We start from the raw sequence: 19143 nt of genomic DNA, 5'->3' as shown, positions 1-19143 counted from the left end.
CCTGGGCTGGCGTGATCACTGTTCACCACACCATTGACCTCCTGGGCTCAGGTGATTCTTCTGAGTAGCCAGGACTACACGCATAGGCCACCATACCCAGCTAATTTTTTCATATTTTTTTTGTAGAGACAGGATTTTGCCATATTGCCCAGGCTGGTCTCAAACTCCTGGCCTCAAGCGATCCTCTCACCTCATCCTCCCAAAGTGCTGGGATTACAGGAGTAAGCCACCACTCCTGGCCTCCAGTAAGTTTCTTATAGTTGAAGTAGCCATACTTTCTTTGATATAAACCCTACTTGGTCAGTCATTTATTCAGTGAATATATATTGAGCATCTGCTGCTACAGTGTTGGAAAGATTGTTGTGAACAAAATTACTACTTTCATGGAGAGGATATTCTAATAGAACATGCTGTATTTATTCATTGCTATAATCCTCGATGTAGTCTCCCTATATTTTTTGTGATTTTCATTTGTTGTGTTACAAGATTTTGTTATTAGGTGTACTTTCTCAAAGCTGTTTATATTTTTGTTTTATTACCTTGCTTCCTTATTAATGCCAGCTTTAGATTTAATCACTTTTATGACTAGTTGCAACAAACTGCTTTTAGTTTTACACTTAGCTTTGCTCCTTTTTATGTTTTAATTATATTCATTTATGATTTTATCCTAACCTTGTCCTGCTTTGCTTTTTTTCCAGTTTCTTTGAGCAAATATATAATTCATAATTATTTTCAGTTTAGTTTTAAAAATGTTACAGTATTCTGCAATAAATTTACTTGTTGCCCTAAAGTTGTCATGTATTCTCCTTACAATTTATTCCAGATAATTAATAATTTGGATTTTGATATTTAAGTCCAAAGTTTTATTTAAGGGATGATTTCTTTTATGATTACATATCATAAGTAATTTATCTATTCCTTTCAGTTTTAAAGCTCACAATTAAGGATGTAATATCTTGAAATTCTTTTTTTTTTTTTTTTTTTTTTTTTTTGAGACAGGGTCTTGCTCTGTCACCCAGGCTGGAGTGCAGTGGAGCCATCTTGGCTCACTCCAAACTCCGCCTCCCTGTTTAAGCAATTCTCCTGCCTCAGCCTGAGTAGCTGGGACTACAGGCGCCTGCCACCATGCCCGGCTAATTTTTTTTTTTTTTTTTTTTTTTGTATTTTTGGTAGAGGCGGAGTTTTGCCAAGTTGGCCAGGCTGGTCTCGAACTCCTGACCTCTGGTGATGCACCCACCTCGGCCTCCCAAAATGCTGGGAATACAGGCGTGGGCCACTGCGCCCGGCCTCAAAATTCTACTTCTAACAAATTTCTACTTTTTAGTATTAAAAATGTTCGGGCCGGGCACAGTGGCTCACGCCTGTAATCCCAGTACTTTGGGAGGCCCAGGCTGGGGGATCACCTGAAGTCGGAAGATGGACACCATCCTGGCTAACACAGTGAAACCCCATCTCTACTAAAAATACAAAAAATTAGCCAGGCGTGGTGGCACATGCCTGTAATCCCAGCTACTCCGAAGGCTGAGGCAGGAGAATTTCCTGAACCCGGGAGGCGGAGTCTGCAGTGAGCGGAGATTGCGCCATTGCACTCCAGCCTGGGCAACAAGAGCAAAACTCCATCTCAAAAAAAAAAGAAAAAAATGTTTCTGGGCCGGGCACGGTGGCTCACGCCTGTAATCCCAGCACTTTGGGAGGCGGAGGCAGGCAGATCACGAGGTCAGGAAATCGAGACCATCCTGGCTAATACGATGGAACCCCATCTCATTTAAAAACACAAAAAATTAGCCAGGCATGGTCGCACGCGTCTGTAATCCCAGCTAATCAGGAGGCTGAGGCAGGAGAATCGCTTGATCCTGGAAGGTGGAGGTTGCAGTGAGCTGAGATCGTGCCACTGCACTCCAGCCTGGGTGATAGAGCAAGACTCTGCCTCAAAAAAAAAGATTCTTAGTGACCAGAATATGATCTAATGATGAAAAATGAGTGATGAAAAATTTGTTGACCTAGATCCCATAATAGGCATGGCACTTAATCTTTTTACTTCAGTTCTATTTTGGGAAAACAATGATATCTATGTTACACGTTTGCTGTTGAGATTAGATTTTATAAGTTTAAGATATTTAGAAAACCATCTGACACAGAATAAATACCACTGAATTTTAGGTATGATTATCTCTTCAATCTTTGCAATTTTTCCTTGAAGAGTAAAATATTCCATTGGGTAGAATACAGGCTAGCTGGCTATCTTTCCTTATTTTTAATCTCTTTGATCTGTCATAAGCTGAAAGAGGTTTCTTGCCTCTCTTAATAGTTTTCTATAACCAAGGTAGCAGCTGCTTTTGTATTTGGCTATATAAAAAGATGGCTTTTATCCTCTTGCCTAATTTTGCTATTTACCATTGTGTGATATCTATTTTCATACCATTACGGGTACAAGTTCCACTTTGATATAAATAAAGGTGCTCTTATTTGCCTTTTAATTGCTTTTGCCAAAAATATTTTGCCCAGTTCTTTGCTTTCCTTCCTTCATCTCTTTTAGACTTTTTTTTTTTTTTTTTTTTGAGAAGGAGTTTCACTCTTGTTGCCCAGGCTGTAGTGCAATGGCGCAATCTTGGCTCACCGCAACCTCCGCCTCCCAGGTTCAAGCGATTCTCCTGCCTCAGCCTCCCGAGTAGCTGGGATTACAAGCATGCACCACCAAGCCAGGCTAATTTTGTATTTTTAGTGGAGACGAAGTTTTTCCATGTTGGTCAGGCTGGTCTCGAACTCCCAACCTCAGGTGATCCGCACCCCCCTCGGCCTCCCAAAGTGCTGGGATTACAGGTGTGAGCCACCCCGCCCAGCCTTTTAGATTTCTTAAAAGCATGTTTTTAAGAAACAATATGGCTGCATTTTGGTTTTTTAAACCAGTATAATAGTCTGTCTTGGATAAGAAATTCAGCCATTCATATTTTTTGTAATGTGTGTATTTTGGTTTTGCTCTGAATCTTGGTTTATCAACTATTATATTAATGTTGGAACATAACATATCCATTTCAATTTATACCATTAATCACACTTTCTCAGTTCCTTTACCTCTTCTGGTTTGTTCAGAAAAGAAAGGTCTGAAATGTGAAATAGAATTACAGGCACAAATGCCAGAGAGTGTAACTGCAAACTGTCTATACTACCCCATAAATACAGCCTAAATGGGGAAAAAAATGATTTACTGAAATAGTCTGAAGATGCACTTGATTTCTTCCTCCAGATACTCTACATTTTATCCCTGTATCAAGCAGCAACACCAGAAAATGGCCTAGAGCAGTGCTGTCCAATTTGGTAGCCACTAGCCACATGTGGCAACTAAGCACTTAAAATGTTACTATGTGACTTATGAAATATATTTTAATTATATTTCAATATCCACATATGGCTAGTGGTTACTCTACTAATCTACATACCACACTAGACTACAATATTTTGATTCTCTGAAAACCTATATTCACTGAGTTTTCTCATAGCTCTTGAGTCCTTTGTTCCCACTGAAGAACTACTGAAAGAGGTTGAATTTCTAAGTTATTGGAAGGTTGTACACTTCATCGCCCATACAGAGTGCAAAAAGAGAACAATTTTAGACTCATTGCCAGGAAGTCTTCATGCCCCATTCATAATCAATATGGTTTTTCTTTATGGAAATGTAAATCATGTGACAGATGTCTGCATTGTGCAATGGCTATCAAAAAGATTCAAATTTACAGCTCAATTTTGATAACTATGAAAGACCATAAAACTTGTACTTACCTATGTATTAAATCATGCTATCAGTCTGCTATTGTCTATTTTCCTGTTGATTTCTATATTTCCATTCTAATGAGCCTTAAAAGCCTCATACATTGCATTATAAATAAAGCTGATAATAACAACTAAACAACTCACCTGGGATCTGTTCATTTTCTACTGATCTTGGAAAAATGTGAAGAGTAAAGGTAATGCTGGGAAAGAGGAGGTAAGAATAAAGTTAGGAGAAATCTGGCCCGCCTTGCTGCTCCTGGATCCAACTTCCTAAAATGCTACACAGAAGAGACCATTTGAACAATGTGGAGACATCTCTATGACCAGATTGTGTTGAGCTTAGACATGCAATTTTTCACTGGGTGAAAGTAAACACATGTATCCCAATGATTAACAATTTATGTCGCTAAGACACAAAAAAATTTAAAATACAAACAATTTATAAATGACAGGATCCTAATATAGAAAGTGTCTTCATTAAAATTGATGTGGTAGGAAACACTCATGTTGTGCTGTTTATCTGTTTTCCTATGAATATAATACTGGGAATATTGTTGAACAATTCACAGAAACTCTAAAAAATAGAATGAATGCTTCAGTACAAGATTTTTTTAAATATTTGTTCTAATTTGATTACAGTTTCACAATCTTTTGATAAGACTTGTTTCAGCTATGCAAAGGAATAAAGAAATCACGAAACTTTTTTTTTTTGAAACAGTCTTGCTCTGTCGCCCAGGCTGGCATGCAGTGGCACGATCTCGGCTCACTGCAACCTCCACCTCCCAGGTTCAAGCAGTTCTCCTGCCTCAGCCTCTCGAGTAGCTGAGATTACAGGTGCCCGCCATCATGCCCAGCTAATTTTTTGTATTTTAGTAGAGACAGGGTTTCCCCATGTTGGCCAGGCTGGTCTCGAACTCCTGACCTCAGGTGATCCACCTGCCTCGGCCTCCCAGAGTGCTGGGATTACAGGTGTGAGCCACCGCACCTGGACCAAATTCTTATCTTGATCAGTAACAAAGGAGTGACCTGTAATAATTCATTGATTCTCTCAGGCTCCATATATTTTATCTTTCAAATGAGGCAGAAATAGTTAAATACTGTATACTCTTCCTGCACTACCATCTTGTGATTCTAAGGTGAGAATAAAGGCCGGGTGTGGTGGCTCATGCCTGTAATCCCAGCACTTTGGGAGGCCAAAGCAGGTGGATCACCTGAGGTCAGGAGTTCAAGACCAGCCTGGCCAACATGGCGAAACCCTGTCTCTACTAAAAATACAAAAATTAGCCGGGCCTGGTGGCACACACCTGTAATCCCAGCTACTCAGGAGGCTGAGGCAGAAGAATCACTTGAAGCCAGGAGGTGGAGGTTGCAGGGAGGCAGACGTTGCAGTGAGCCGAGATCGTGCCACTGCACTCCAGCCTGGGCAACAGAGTGAGACTCCATCTCAAAAAAGATAATAAATAAAAATAAAATAAAATATCAATTATTGGTCAGGCATGGTGGCTCACACCTGTAATCCCAGCAATTTGGGAGGCCAAGGCGGGCAGATCACTTGAGGTCAGGAGTTCCAGACCACACTGGCCAACATAGTGAAAATCTGTCTTTACAAAAAATACAAAAATTAGCTGAGCATGGTGACACATGCCTGTAGTCGCAGCTACTTGGGAGGCTGAGGCACAAGAATCACTTGAACCCGGGAGGAGGAGGTTGCAGTGAACCGAGATTGTGCCACTGCACTCCAGCCTGGGCAACAGAGTGAGATTCTGATTCAAAAAAAAAGAAGGGCTGGGCGTGGTGGCTGTAATCCCAACACTTTGGCAGGCCAAGGCGGGTGGACACCTGAGGTCGGGAGTTCAAGAGCAGCCTAACCAACATGGTAAAACCCCGTCTCTACCAAAAATACAAAATTAGCCAGGCATGGTGGCGCATGCCTGTAATCCCAGCTACTTGGGAGGCTGAGGCAGGAGAATTGCTTGAATCCAGGAGACAGAGGTTGCGGTAAGCCAAGATCACGCCATTGCACTCCAGCCTGGGCAATAAGAGCGAAACTCTGTCTCAAAAAAGTAACAACAAGAAAAGAAAAGAAAAGAAAAGAAGATAAAATATCAATTATTTGCTGTTCAATGAAATATCACTTCTAGGCAAAAGATTTCTCATCTTTATTGGGTGTTCTCACCCCAACCTGGGTTGTTTCTGCTATGGAACGAGTCCAAGAAGGTGAAGGTTTCTGAGCCTTCAGGATGTTGACAAGGGTTTCCTCTATGTTGTCTCTCTGACGTTTAGTGAAGTTGGGATTCTGGTAAAAGCTTTCATTATATTCATAGGGTTGCTCCCTTGTGTGTGTTCTCTGATGTGTTGTGAGGGATGACTTCTGGTAGAAGGTTTTCCCACATTCACTACATGCATAGGGTTTCTCTCCTGTGTGGGTTCTCTGATGTACTGTGAGGGATGACTTGTGGTAGAACATTTTCTCACATTCATTACATTCATAGGGTTTCTCCCCTGTGTGAATTCTCTGATGTTCTCTAAGTTTTGACTTCACAGAGAAGGATTTTTGACATTCATTGCATTCAAAGGGTCTCTCTCCTGTGTGAGTTCACTGATGATTAATGAAGTTTGGCTTCTGGGAGAAAGTTTTCCCACATTCCTTACACTCATAGGGTTTCTCGCCAGTATGTATTCTCTGATGTACTTTTAGAGCTGACCTATCACCAAAGGCTTTCTGACATTCATTACATCCATAGGGTTTCTCTCCTATGTGTGTTCTCTGATGTACATGAAGATTTGACTTCTCACAGAAGTTTTTTCCACATTCATTACATTCATAGGTTTTGTCCCATGTGTGTTCTTTGATGTACTGCAAGGCATGACCATATCCAAAAGTTTTCCCACATTCAGTGCATTCATAGGGTTTCTCTCCTCTGTGTATCCTCTGCTGTAGGATAAAAGAGGATTTATGGCTGAAGGTTTTCCCACATTCACTACATTCATAGAGTTTTTCCTCTGTATCTGTTTTCTGATATACAGAATGCTTTGGCTTACGGCAAAATGTACTAGCATACTGATTAATTTTATAGGCATTCTTTCCTATATGTGTTTCTTGATGTTGAGTGAAATTTGGCTTCTTGCAGAATACTTCCAAATGTCTACTACAGTCAAGTTTTCTCTCCTCTGTAACTTCGTAGAATGAGGAGTGATTTCTTGCCAAAACTATTCTCACTCGCATTACACTCATAGTATTTCATCTCCATAACCCTGTGGTGTTTATTTACAGGTGGCCTCTCACCAGACCTCCTCTCACATTCATTGAATTCATAGTGACTCTTCCTTATGTGAGTTCTCTGATGAACAATGAATATTGGTCTATCGGAAAAGGCTCTCACATGTTCATTATATTCACAGGGTCTCCCATGAGCACACTCTCTTATGGGTACTGCAGGCTGCCTCTTCATGAAAATCCTTCCCACACTGATTGTATTCAAAACACTGCTTAAGAGTTTGAATATACTGATGCCTAAATAAGTCCTCATTCTGAGAGACGGCTTTCCCATTTCCATCATATTCCAAAGGTTTCCCTCTGGCATAAGGATTCTCACGCTTCATACAGAGGAGAAATTTCCCATGTACATTACACTCAGCAGGGTTCCTTACAAAGGAGCTTCTATTACTAATAATTAATTCCAAAATATTATTCAAATTCATTCCAGATGAGTCACAGTTGCCACGTATTTTTCTTGATAGAATAGGGTTTGTGTCAAGAGAAAATGTTTTTCCTAATACACCATTTCTGTCCATAGTCAGTGTTTTATTGTTGACAAAATCAACTTTCTGCAAATGCTGGTCTTGATTTTCCTGTCTCTTCTCCATCAGGTCATCATCTATGCATCTATGCAGCAGTCTAGAAATAATAAGTTATCACAGATTATAAATGTTAACATATTTTTCATGAAAAAGAGACATATTCACATGCTTTTTTTTTTTTTTTTTTTTTTTTGGCACAGTGTCTGGCTCTGTCACCCAGGCTGGATTGTGCAGTGGTGCGATCATGGCTCACTGCAGCCTCAAGCTCCCAGGCTCAGGTGATGCTCCCACCTCAGCTTCTCGAGTAAATGGGATTACAAGTATGTACCACCATGCCTGGCTAATTTTTTGTATTTTTTGTAGAGATGGAGTTTTTTGCCTTGTTACTCAGGCTGGTGTCAAACTCCTGTTGCCCAGGCTGTAATGCAGTGGCAGCATCACAGCTCACTGCAGCCTTAACCTCCTGGGCTCAAGAAATCCACCTGCCTCGGCTCCCAAAATGCTGAGATTACAGGCATGAGACACTGCACCCGGCCCAGGCTGTTCTTATAACAGGATCATATGCATACCTTTATTCATCTAGAATATCATCATCTAACTCATAGTCTGAGATTTCACTTATGCGATCAATTACACTGTAATTATTAGAGTCTACAGTGGTTCTGCTTCATCTTCTGATTTGCTTAATAATTGTGAAGAGTCTTCCTCTTGTTAATTTTCTACTCTTTGCAATTAACGGAAGAAAATAAAAGCTCTGAACTCTCAACTGTGCCCATTGAATTATTAAAAAAAAAAAAAGAGAGAGAGAGAGGTGGGCGCGGTGGCTCACGCCTGTAATCCCAGCACTTTGGAAGGCCAAGGAAGGTGGATCACCTGAAGTCAAGCGTTCCAGACCAGCCTGGCCAACATGGCAAAACCCCATCTCTACTAAAAATACAAAAATTAGCCAGGTGTGGTGGTGTGCATCTGTAATCCCAGCTACTCGGGAGGCTGAGGCAGGAGAATCGCTTGAACCCGTGAGGCAGAGGTTGCAGTGAGCCGAGATCATGCCACTGCATTCCAGCCTGGGTGACAGAGTAAGACTCCATTTCAAAAAATAAAAAAATAATAATAAAAAGTGGCCAGGCGCGGTGGCGCACGCTTGTAATCCCAGCACTTTGGGAGACTGATGGGGGTGGATCACGAGGTCAGGAGCTCGAGACCAGCCTGGCCAACATGGTGAAACCCTGTCTCTACTCAAAATACAAAAATGAGCTGGGTGTGGTGGTGCGCACCTGTAATCCCAGCTACTCAGGAGGCTGCAGCAGGAGAATGGCTTGAACCTGGGAGGTGGAGCTTGCAGTGAGCCTAGATTGTGCCGCTGCACTCCAGCCTGGGCAAGAGAGCGAGACTCCATCTCAAAAAAAAGAAAAGAAAGAAAAGAAAAGAAAAGAAGGAAGGAAGGAAGGAAGGAAGGAAGGAAGGAAGGAAGGAAGGAAGGAAGAAAGAAAGAAAGAAAGAAAGAAAGAAAGAAAGAAAGAAAGAAAGAAAGAAAGAAAGAAAAAGAAAGAGAGAGTCAGGTGCAGTGGTTCACACCTATAATCCCAGCACTCTGGGAGGCCGAGGCAGGAGGATCACCTGAGGTCAGGAGTTTGAAACCAGCCTTGCCAACATGGCAAACCCCGTCTCTAGTAACAATACAAAAAAATAAAAAATAGCCAGGACGCAGTGGTGGGTGCCTGTAGTGCCAGCTACTCGGGTGGCTGAGGCAGTAGAATCACTTGAACCCGAGAGGCGGAGGTTGCAGTGAGATGAGATCACACCGCTCCAGTCCAGCCTGGGCAACAGAGTGAGACTCCATCTCAAAATGAAATGAATAAATAAAATAAAAACAACAAAAAAAAGAAACTACAAATAAGGTTTCTCCAGTCTTCTTTTATATTTTTGTCACAAGTAATGCAATACTTCAAGCAGCTCAATAAGAAAATTGAAGGATGATGTAATAGTGACAGTGTTCTTTACTATTCTATTATCCTTATAAGCAATTCCATCATTCTTTTCTATTTTAGTTTATTTTACCACAGTTGGACATAATTGATGAGTAATGTTGAAATAATTGCTAAGGAAATAACATACCAAAATGTTTCAAACTTAAGAAAAATAGATCACTAAAATAGTATCATGCTTCTTAGATTATAAATGGGACCAATTCACTCAAATGATAACAGCAAAAACAGAATGAGTTTCATTCAATTAAAAAATAAAAGTAGGCCAGATACAGTGGATCAAGCCTCTAAACCAGCATTCTGGGAGGCAGAGGTGGAAGAATTGCTTAAGGTCAGGAGTTCAAGACCAGTCTGAGCAACACAGCAAGACCTCATCAGTACAAATTTATATATATATACACACATATATATGTGTATATATATATACACACATACATACATACATACATATATTCACACACACACAAATATATATATATAAATTTTCTCTTTGTTTATCTAAGTTAGAAAAAAAATTTTTTTGAGATAGGATCAAAAGAGATCAGCTACTGCACTCCAGCCTGGAAGACAAAGCGAGACTCCATCTCATTAAAAAAAAAAAAAGAAAAAAGAACTGCGTCAAAAATAAACTCAAAAGCTAAATTTGGGTCCACTGAGAGGTAACATTCTATTTTGTTTATTATTTGGACCATATATCATTTATATTCCTTTTATATTCTAAGGTTTCATGTTCACATTTCATATATGATTCTCAAATTCCATATAGCTTGATTTTTGTTTTGTTTTTACAGACAGGCTCTTACTCTGTCATCCAGACTGGAACGCAGTGGCATGATCATAGCTCACTGCAGCTTCAAACTCCTGGGCTCAAGCGATCCTCCCACTTCAGCCTCCCAAAACCGAGACTACTGGTGTATGACCATGCCTGGCTAATTTTTTTTTTATTTATTTTTGAGACAGAGTTTCGCTCTCGTTGCCCAAGCTGGAGTGCAATGGCGCAATCTCAGCTTACCACAACCTCCGCCTCCTGGGTTCAAGTGATTCTCCTGCCTCAGCCTCCCGAGTAGCGGGATTACAGGCATGTGCCACCACGCCCGGCTAATTTTGTATTTTTAGTAGAGAAGGGGTTTTTCCATGTTGGTCAGGCTGGTCTCGAACTCTCGACCTCAGGTGATCCACATGCCTTGGCCTTCCAAAGTGCTGGGATTCTAGGCATGAGCCACCGCGCCTGGTCTAATTTTTTATTTTTTGTACAGATGGATCCTCATTGTGCTGCCTGGGCTGGTCTCAAACTCTTGACCTCAAGCAATCCTCTTGGGTTGGTCTCCCGAAGTGCTGGGATTACAGCAGTGAGGCACTGTACTGAGCCTATATAACTTGGTTTTTGAAAATCCAATTTGACAATATCCATCTTTTAATAAGATGGTTTAGCCCCTTTAACTGTATTATGATTTCTAAAATATCTGGATTGGTTTTCTCTTTTTCACTTAAGAGTTTCCAGTTTTTCTAATTTTTACCTGCCTTTCCCCACTTTTTCTTTTTTTTTTTTTTTTTTCGAGATGGAGTCTCGCTCTTGTCACCCAGGCTGAAGTACAATACTGCGATCTCTGCTCACTCCAACGTCTGCTGCCCCCGTTCAAGCTTCTCCTGCCTCAGCTTCCTGAATAGCTGGGATTACAGGCATCCGCCACCACACCCGGCTAATTTTTGTACTTTTAGTAGAGACGGCGTTTCACCATATTGGTCAGGCTGGTCTTGAACTCCTGACCTCAGGTGACCAACCCGCCTCGGCCTCCCAAAGTGCTGGGATTACAGGCCTGAGCCACCAAGCCCGACCTCATTTTTTTTTTTTTTTAGTCTAATCCAACACATTTAATTTTTTTCTTTTCCATTTTCTTCTTTTTAAAAGTTTAGAAGTTACACGTATTACTTTCTTTTAGCATTTACTCATTACATGTTACCATTTATATTTAATGCAACATTATTTCGTCTTAACAATGAAAGGAATTTAGAAGCCAGGCGCAGTGGCTCACACCTGTAATCCCAGCACTTTGGGAGGCCAAGGGGGGCAGATCACTTGAGGCCAGGAGTTTGAGACCAGCTTGGCCAACATGGCAAAACCCCATCTGTACTAAAAATACAAAAATTAGTCAGGCGTGGTGATACATACCTGTGGTCCCAACTACTAGGGAGGCTGAGGTATGAGAATCTCTGAGCTGGGAGGCAGAGGTTGCATTGAGCCAAGATTGCACCACTGCACTCTAGCCTGTGAGACTGAGAGAGACTGTCTCAAAAAAAAAAAGAAAGAAAGAAAGAAAAAGAAAAAAAAAAAAGAAAGGATTTTAGAACACAATTCAGATCAACTGGTAACTGATTCACATGTTGGGTCATTTTTCAGTATTTTATTTTTATTGTTTTATATCCAACTGGGCATCATTACTATTTTATACAAAGAATATTTGTTTAAATTTATGTGTCTATCTCTTATTTCTTCCCAAAACTGTTTCTCCCCATTTTCTCCCATCCAGTTAATGGTATCATCACACAGCCAGTGCCTCAGCATAAAACCTTTGAGATCATGCTTATTATCTTTTTCTTATACCCATAATCCAATTTAGCAGCAAATTCTGTTTTGGCTACAACTTCCGAATATATCGGCACCTCAGCGAGCAGTCTCTCTGACAGCATCTCTCACATGCTCCCCATCACCCCTTGACTTCCACGCAGCCTGGCTCACTGCACACATGACACTGTGGCCTAAGGTTCACAGCACAGGGTATACCATCTGGCCAGAATATTCCACTGACACACAATTCAAATCTGTGTTTATTAAACTACTGACTTCAAAAAGGCCCTTGCATAAAGCACACACTACATCTCATTCTCTTCTACCAACATAACACAGCCATGGTGTTAGAGCTATATCTCTAACACAGTTGGAAATGCCAACATCGTAGCTGCCAAATTAATACATATTGAATAAATACATAATATATGATGAAAAGAAGATAACTGAAATTGATATAGAAGGAAGAGTCAAATGACATTCATTTGACTAAACTGAGAGAGGCAAGGATTAAGTTTTGGAAAAAAACAAAGACCATTTAGCTGTTATCTGCTAGTGTGTAATAACATATACATCTGAGGCAAGCAGGCCAGCTCTTCTTAGTCACTTCCAAAGTTCTGGTAACTCTTAAAACATATCTCTGAAAAATTTCAAAGATGTCAATATGTGAAGTATCTCCCTAGGATCAAATTTCTCCCTGGGATTATAGCTTCCTATATATTTATTAACTCACCTAGGTGGCTCTGACTTGGGGACTCTTCCTCTAATATCCACAGCACCTGTCCATGCTCCAACTTGCAAAACACCTCTGGTTTGGTAATGCAATATCCTGTGAATGAAAATGACACAGGACGTGGGCCAGATAGCCTGCGGAGGACAAAGGTGTGCCTGCACAAAAACAGGTCCACTTGAGCGTTTCATTACAGAAAACACCACAGATATTCTTTACAGTGCCCAGAAGGGATCAATCAAGCTTCAACTCCTGAGTCTCAAGCCTTTAACTCATATTCATACAAAGAAACCATCTGTAATCAGCAGCTAAAAAGGAAATAAATGTTATTCAAAGCTGCAAATTACATAATCCTTACCCACTGAGAGGAGGAGGCTGTAGTTCTCCAGCATCACGTCTCTGTACGGGGTCCTCTGAGCAGGGTCCAGATGCTGCCACTCCTCCTGGGTGAAGCCCACAGCCACATCACTGAAGGACACTGATCCCTAGAACAGTACATTTGTTTTCATTCTACAGTGATCAGAAGTGGAGAGCATACAACATGTGTGAGATCTAACACCTTGTCATGTTCACTGTTGATAGCTGAAGAGAAAACGCTACATAGGATGCCTACTATTGGTATTATACATTGTAGGAAAATGAGAAATCCTGGTATGAGAACTCTGCCGGTATATTAATTGTTTTTTTTTTTTTCAGACGGGGTCTTGCGCTATCACTCAGGCTAGAGTGCTGTGGCATGATCACAACTCACTGCAACCTTGACCACTGGGGCACAAGCGATTCTGCCACCTCAGCCTCCCAAGTAGCTGGGACAACAGGCACGCACCACCACACCCAGCTAATTGTTTATTTGTAGAGACAAGGTCTCACCATGTTGCCCAGGCTGGTCTTGAACTCCAGGCTCAAGCGATCCTCCTGCCCTGGCCTCCCAAAGTGCTGGGATTACAGATGTGAACCACTAGGCCCGGCCTACTTTCTCAATTCATACAAAAATTATACGAGGTCCCGCTAGTGATAGACGCAGGAGGCAGATAAGGGAGGGTCCCCGGAGAATCTCCGACCAACCCCACAAGTGTTTACATCAGATGCTTTTCTGCAGATAAGGGAATCTGCCCAGGGTCTTGTCTGCACATGCCTGCAACAGACTGGGGACCCACCTGCACACTGGGAGAATGAGGTGGAGGCAGGGGAAGTTTGCGCCTTGTGCAGGGGGTAGGAGCCTGGCGTCTTAAGATACTGTGTGGTAGCCTGGTATTCAATCTGTGAGGTGGCAGTCTTTTAGTAGAATTGATTTTTTTTTAAAAATTGATTGAAAAAAAAAAACCTAGGCTGAGTGTGGTGGCTCATGCCTGTAATCCCAGCACTTTGGGTGGCCAAGGCAGGCAGATCACTTGAGGTCAGAAGTTCAAGACCAGCCTGGCCAATGTGGTGAAACCCTGTCTCTATTAAAAATACAAAAATTTGTCAAGCTTGGTGGTGCGCACCTGTAATTCCGGCTACTGGGGAGGCTGAGACAGGAGAATCACTTGAACCTGGGAGGTGGAGGTTGCAGTGAGCCAAGATCACGCCACTTCACTCCAGCCTGGGTGACAGAGCTAGACTCTGTCTCAAAAAATAAATAATAAATCATTTTTCCTTTTAGAGGCCAGGTCTTGCTGTTTTGCCCATGCTGGAGTACATTCACAGGCATGATCATCGCACACTACAGCCTCAAATTCCTGGGTTCAAGCAATACTCCTGCCTCAGCCTCCCAAGTACCTGGGGCTCCAGGCATGTCACCCAGGCTGTAGTGCAATGGCACGATCTCAGCTCACCGCAACCTCCACCTCCCAGGTTCAAGCAATTCTCCTGCTTCAGCCTCCTGAGTAGCTGGGGTTACAGGGGCGCACCACCACGCCTGGCTCATTTTTGTATTTTTAGTAGAGACAGGGTTTCATCATGTTGGTCAGGCTCATCTCAAACTCCTGACCTCGGCCCACCTCAGCCTCCCAAAGTGCTAGGATTACAGGCTTGAGCCACACCGCACCCAGCCCCTGCTTTTTTTTTTTTTTTTTTGAAACACGGTCTTGTTCTGTCACCCAGGCTGGAATGCAGTGGCACAAACACAGCTCACTGCAGCTTTGACCTCCTGGGCTCAAGCAATCTTCTTACCTCAGCCTCCTGAGTAGCTAGGACTACAGATGCATACCACCATCCCCAGTTAATTTTTTTGTCTTTTCACAGAGACAAGGTTTCACCATGTTGCCCAGGTTAGTCTCTAACTCCTGGGCTCTAGCAATCTGCTTGCCTCAGCCTCCCAAAATACTGCAATTACAGGAATAAGTCACTGCATCGGGCTGATTTTTAAATTTTTGGAGAAATGGGGTCTCACTATGTTACCCAGGTTGGTCTCAAACTCCTGGGCTCAAGTGATCCTCCCACCTCAAGCCTCCCAAAGTGTTGTGATTACAGGCATAAGCCACCTTGCCCAGCCTGGCTGTTGTACTTAAGTTGCTTTTATAAAAGGTGGCGAAGGTAAGTTGATGTTTGGGTCTGGGAAAAAAAAAAAAAGGGCCTGTAATCCCAGCTACTCAGGAGGCTGAGGCAGGAGAATGGCGTGAACCCGGAAGGCGGAGCTTGCAGTGAGCTGAGATCGCGCCACTGCACTCCAGCCTGGGCGACAAAGCAAGACTCCATCTCAAAAAAAAGAAAAAAGGGAAAAAAGGTATGTCAAAAACAAAAATTATAAATGGGCTTATCTTGCTAGATATTACTGTTTATTATGAACTCCTCTAATAAAAAGAAAAATACCCCAGTGAAAAGAAAAAGTCCCAAAACAGAGTTAAATAGTGTCCTACGCCAGGCGCGGTGGCTCACACCTCTAGTCCCAGCACTTTGGGAGGCTGAAATGGGCAGATCACCTGAGGTCAGGAGTTCCCTGGCCAACATGGTGAAACCCCATATCTACTAATAATACAAAAAAATTAGACAGGCATGGCTACTCGGGAGGCTGAGGCAGAAGAATTGCTTGAACCCAGGAGGCAGAGGTTGCAGTGAGCCGAGATCATGCCACTGCACTCCAGTCTGGGGGCACAAGAGGGAAACTCTATCTCAAAAAAAAAAAAAAAGTGTCCTAATATATGGTAAAGTCACCATATACAAAGGATGATCAACCTTTTTTTTTTTTTTTGAGACAGAGTCTCGTTTTGTCACACAGACTGGAGTGCAGTGGCACAAACATGGCTCACTGCAACCTCTACCTCCCAGGCTCAAGTGATCCTCCTGCCTCAGCCTCCCAAAGTGCTTGGATTACAGGCATGAGCCACTGCACCCACCCAGCCAATGATCAACTTATTAAATATGGTTGACATAATTATAAGTGCTTATAAATTATAAATCCTTTATAAATTATAACAGAATAAGTTGGAAGGCTCCCTAGGAAACATACTCCAGGAAAAGGGCACATTTGGTACAAAGACAAAGGTGGTGTTATGCCTGGTACGTCCAGCAAGAAGGCAAGTCGAGCTGGAGCACAGTGATCAAGAGGCTGAGAAGGAAGTGAAGTCACAGATGTAATGGATCACATAACCCACTGGTGGAACTTTGGCTTTTACTCAGTGAAAAATGTAGATGTTGGGCAGAGGATTGGCGTTTAGCAACCTGACTCTTCCTACACAGGTACTCTAAATGCTATGCCAGAGGCCAAGGTCTGAGCAGCAGCAAGACTGCTCTGCAACGGTTGCTGTAATCCAGGCAAAAGATGTCATAGAGAGGATTGCAAGAGGTCAGACTCTGTGGATATATTCTGGATGTATGCCCCAGAGGTTTTTCTGACAAATAAGATGTGTAAGACAAGAAAAAAACAGTTCAAAAATAATTCCAAGGGGTCTGCTATCAAACAAGAAGGGGAAGGAATGCTCCAGAGGTTGTGGGTTTGGGAGAGAAAATCCAAGAGGCCAGTTTTAATCATGTTGAGCTTGGGTCTATAAAATACTCAAGCAGAGATGCAGAGTGGACAGTTAACATATGCATCCAAAGTGTAAGAAGGAAATCTGAGCTGGAGAGATTACCAGGAGGGATCAGGCCCCAGAGAGTACTGCTGACAAAACATTGCCAAGGGAGAGGCCTCAGCCAGACAAAGTACAAGTGATAACAAATGGAGGCAGCCAAATGCCAAGGTAAATAGGGGCAGGTCCCCAGTGAAACCTCCAAGCCAAAGACAGTTTAAAGCCTGAAAGCCAAGATACAAGTTAAATCCTTGGACCAGACTGAGGACTTATCTTCCTCTTTGGCATGCTTTCCTCTAATCCCCACTCTTCACCTATTTTATATATAGCTACCCTTTCCTAATTGGTTTTCTACACTGTTATGCCCACCATTGAGTGGTGTCTTCACTTTAACATTTTTTGCATACTCACAAACCAATGAGCACACACTGTCCATTCTGAGTGCTATAAAGAAAGACCCCAGACTCAGTCAGTAGAGGGGGAGACATTGACTTCAGAGAGAGACAATTTGACTTCAGAGAGATGGCTTGACTTCAGGGAAGGGGCAACCTGACCTCAGGGAAGGCAACCTGCCCTTCCCGTCCCCTTTCCAGTTCCCCTCTCTGCTGAGAGCCATTTTCATTGCTCAATAAAATTCTCTGACTTCACCATCCTTCAGTTTGCCCATGTGACATTCTTCTTGGACACCAGACAAAAGCTCAGGATCCACTGAGTGCGGGTACCTAGAAAGACTGTCACGCTAGCCCTTTGTCCTCACCAGAGGAGGGCAGCCACCCCATGCAACGAGACAAGGGGCCAACTGAGCTGCAAACACACAGCTGTCTGCAGACAGCAAAACTAAGAGAGCACCATAACACTCCCTCTAGGGTTTTGGGGTAGTGGGCACCCTCGCCTTGGCACCGCCATCCAAGTGTGCGAGCAAGTGTGGGATCTGGCTGGCCATTCTGGACACGGAGCTTGCTCCTGCCAGTGCCCGGAGCAGCCAGCCAGATCCCGCACTCACTCACGTGCTCCATCCTGCAAGGGGTTGAGCGCAATGGGCCGAGTAAATGGGACAGCCCTGTCACGAGTCCAACAAACGGGCCAAGAAAAATCCTGCATCACAATGACCAAGGACTACACATAAACATTCAGAGACAGGAAGAAAAGGAGGAACCAGCAAACGATGAGAGAAGGAAAGTTAAAAGTTAAGGTTGGCAACATGGTAAAACCCCGTCTCTACAAAAAAATACAAAAATTAGTGTGGTGGTGCATGCCTGTAGTCCCAACTACTCAAGAGGCTGAGGTGGGAGGATCACTTGAACACCTGAGCCCAGGATGTCGAGGCTGCAGTGAGCTATGATCGTGCCACTGTACTCTAGCCTGTGTGACAGTGAGACTCTGTTCAAAAAAGAAAGGAAAAAGTTAAGGCAAAGTGCAGTGGCTCTCACCTGTAATCCCAACACTTTGGGAGGTCAAGGTAGGAAAATTGCTTGAGCCCAGGACTTCCACACCAGCCTGGGCAACGTGGCAAATCCCATCTCTACAATAAATAGAAAAATTGCCCGGGTGTGCTGGCTCACGCCTGTAATCCCAGCACTTTGGAAGGCCGAGGCAGGTGGATCACCTGAGGTCGGGAGTTCAAGACCAGCCTGACCAACATGGAGAACCCCATCTCTACTAAAAATACAAAAAAATTAGCCAGGTGTGGTGACGCATGCCTGTAATCCCAGGTACTTGGGAGGCTGAGGCAGGAGAATCGCTTGAACCTGGGAGGTGGAGGTTGCGGTGAGCTGAGATCACGCCATTGCACTCCAGCCTGGGCAACAAAAGCGAAACTCTGTCTCTAAATAAATAAATAGAAAAATTAGCTGGGCATAGTGGCATGCACCTGTAGTCCCAGCTACTCAGGAGGCTAAGGTGGGAGTATCACCGAAGCCCAGGGAGCTCAAGGCTAAAGTGAGCCGTGATGGCACCACTGCACTCCAGCCTGGGCAACAGAGTAAAACACTGTTCCCGCAACCAAAAAAAAATTAAAAGGGAAAGTTAAAAGAGTGTGGTGTCCTGTAAGCCAAGTGAAGAAAGTCAACCAGAAGGGAAAAACACAGGCATACCTCAAAGATAATGTGCATTCAGTTCCGGACCACGGCAATAAAGCAAATGTCACTTAAGTCATGCGAGTATGTTGGTTTCCCATGCATGTAAAAGTTATGTTTTCACTACACTATAGTCTATTAAGTGTGCAATAGCATTATGTCTAGTAAACCAATGTACATATCCTAATTTTTTTTTTTTTTGGAAGACAGAGTCTCGCTCTGTTGCCCAGGT

General features: G+C 42.8%; 1 protein-coding gene and 1 pseudogene across 2 annotated transcripts in view; both read right to left on the bottom strand.

Annotated features, from left to right (window-relative positions):
- Nucleotides 1–5903: 5903 nt before the first annotated feature.
- Nucleotides 5904–7003, bottom strand: LOC745336 (zinc finger protein 25; annotated as a pseudogene).
- LOC134806911 (putative zinc finger protein 487) overlaps nt 5904–19143 on the bottom strand; it is a 47338-nt gene continuing 34098 nt past the window's right edge. Inside the window, exons 2-5 of one of the 2 annotated variants that reach the window (XR_010146864.1) lie at nt 13209–13335; nt 12854–12949; nt 11725–11838; nt 5904–7666 (exon numbers count right to left, since the gene is read on the bottom strand). Coding sequence is in view for 1 of the 2 variants with exons in the window: in XM_024346337.3 (XP_024202105.1) it covers nt 7647–7666; nt 12854–12949; nt 13209–13335 (243 nt within the window). In the remaining variant the exon portion in view is untranslated. The remainder of the gene's footprint in view (nt 7667–11724; nt 11839–12853; nt 12950–13208; nt 13336–19143) is intronic. The other variant, XM_024346337.3, reaches the window with a different exon arrangement.

Source organism: Pan troglodytes, chromosome 8 (genome assembly GCF_028858775.2).
Source record: "Pan troglodytes isolate AG18354 chromosome 8, NHGRI_mPanTro3-v2.0_pri, whole genome shotgun sequence".
Classification (NCBI taxonomy): domain Eukaryota; kingdom Metazoa; phylum Chordata; class Mammalia; order Primates; family Hominidae; genus Pan; species Pan troglodytes.
Note: the sequence above shows the minus strand (reverse complement) of the source record. Positions and strands in the feature narration are given on the sequence as shown.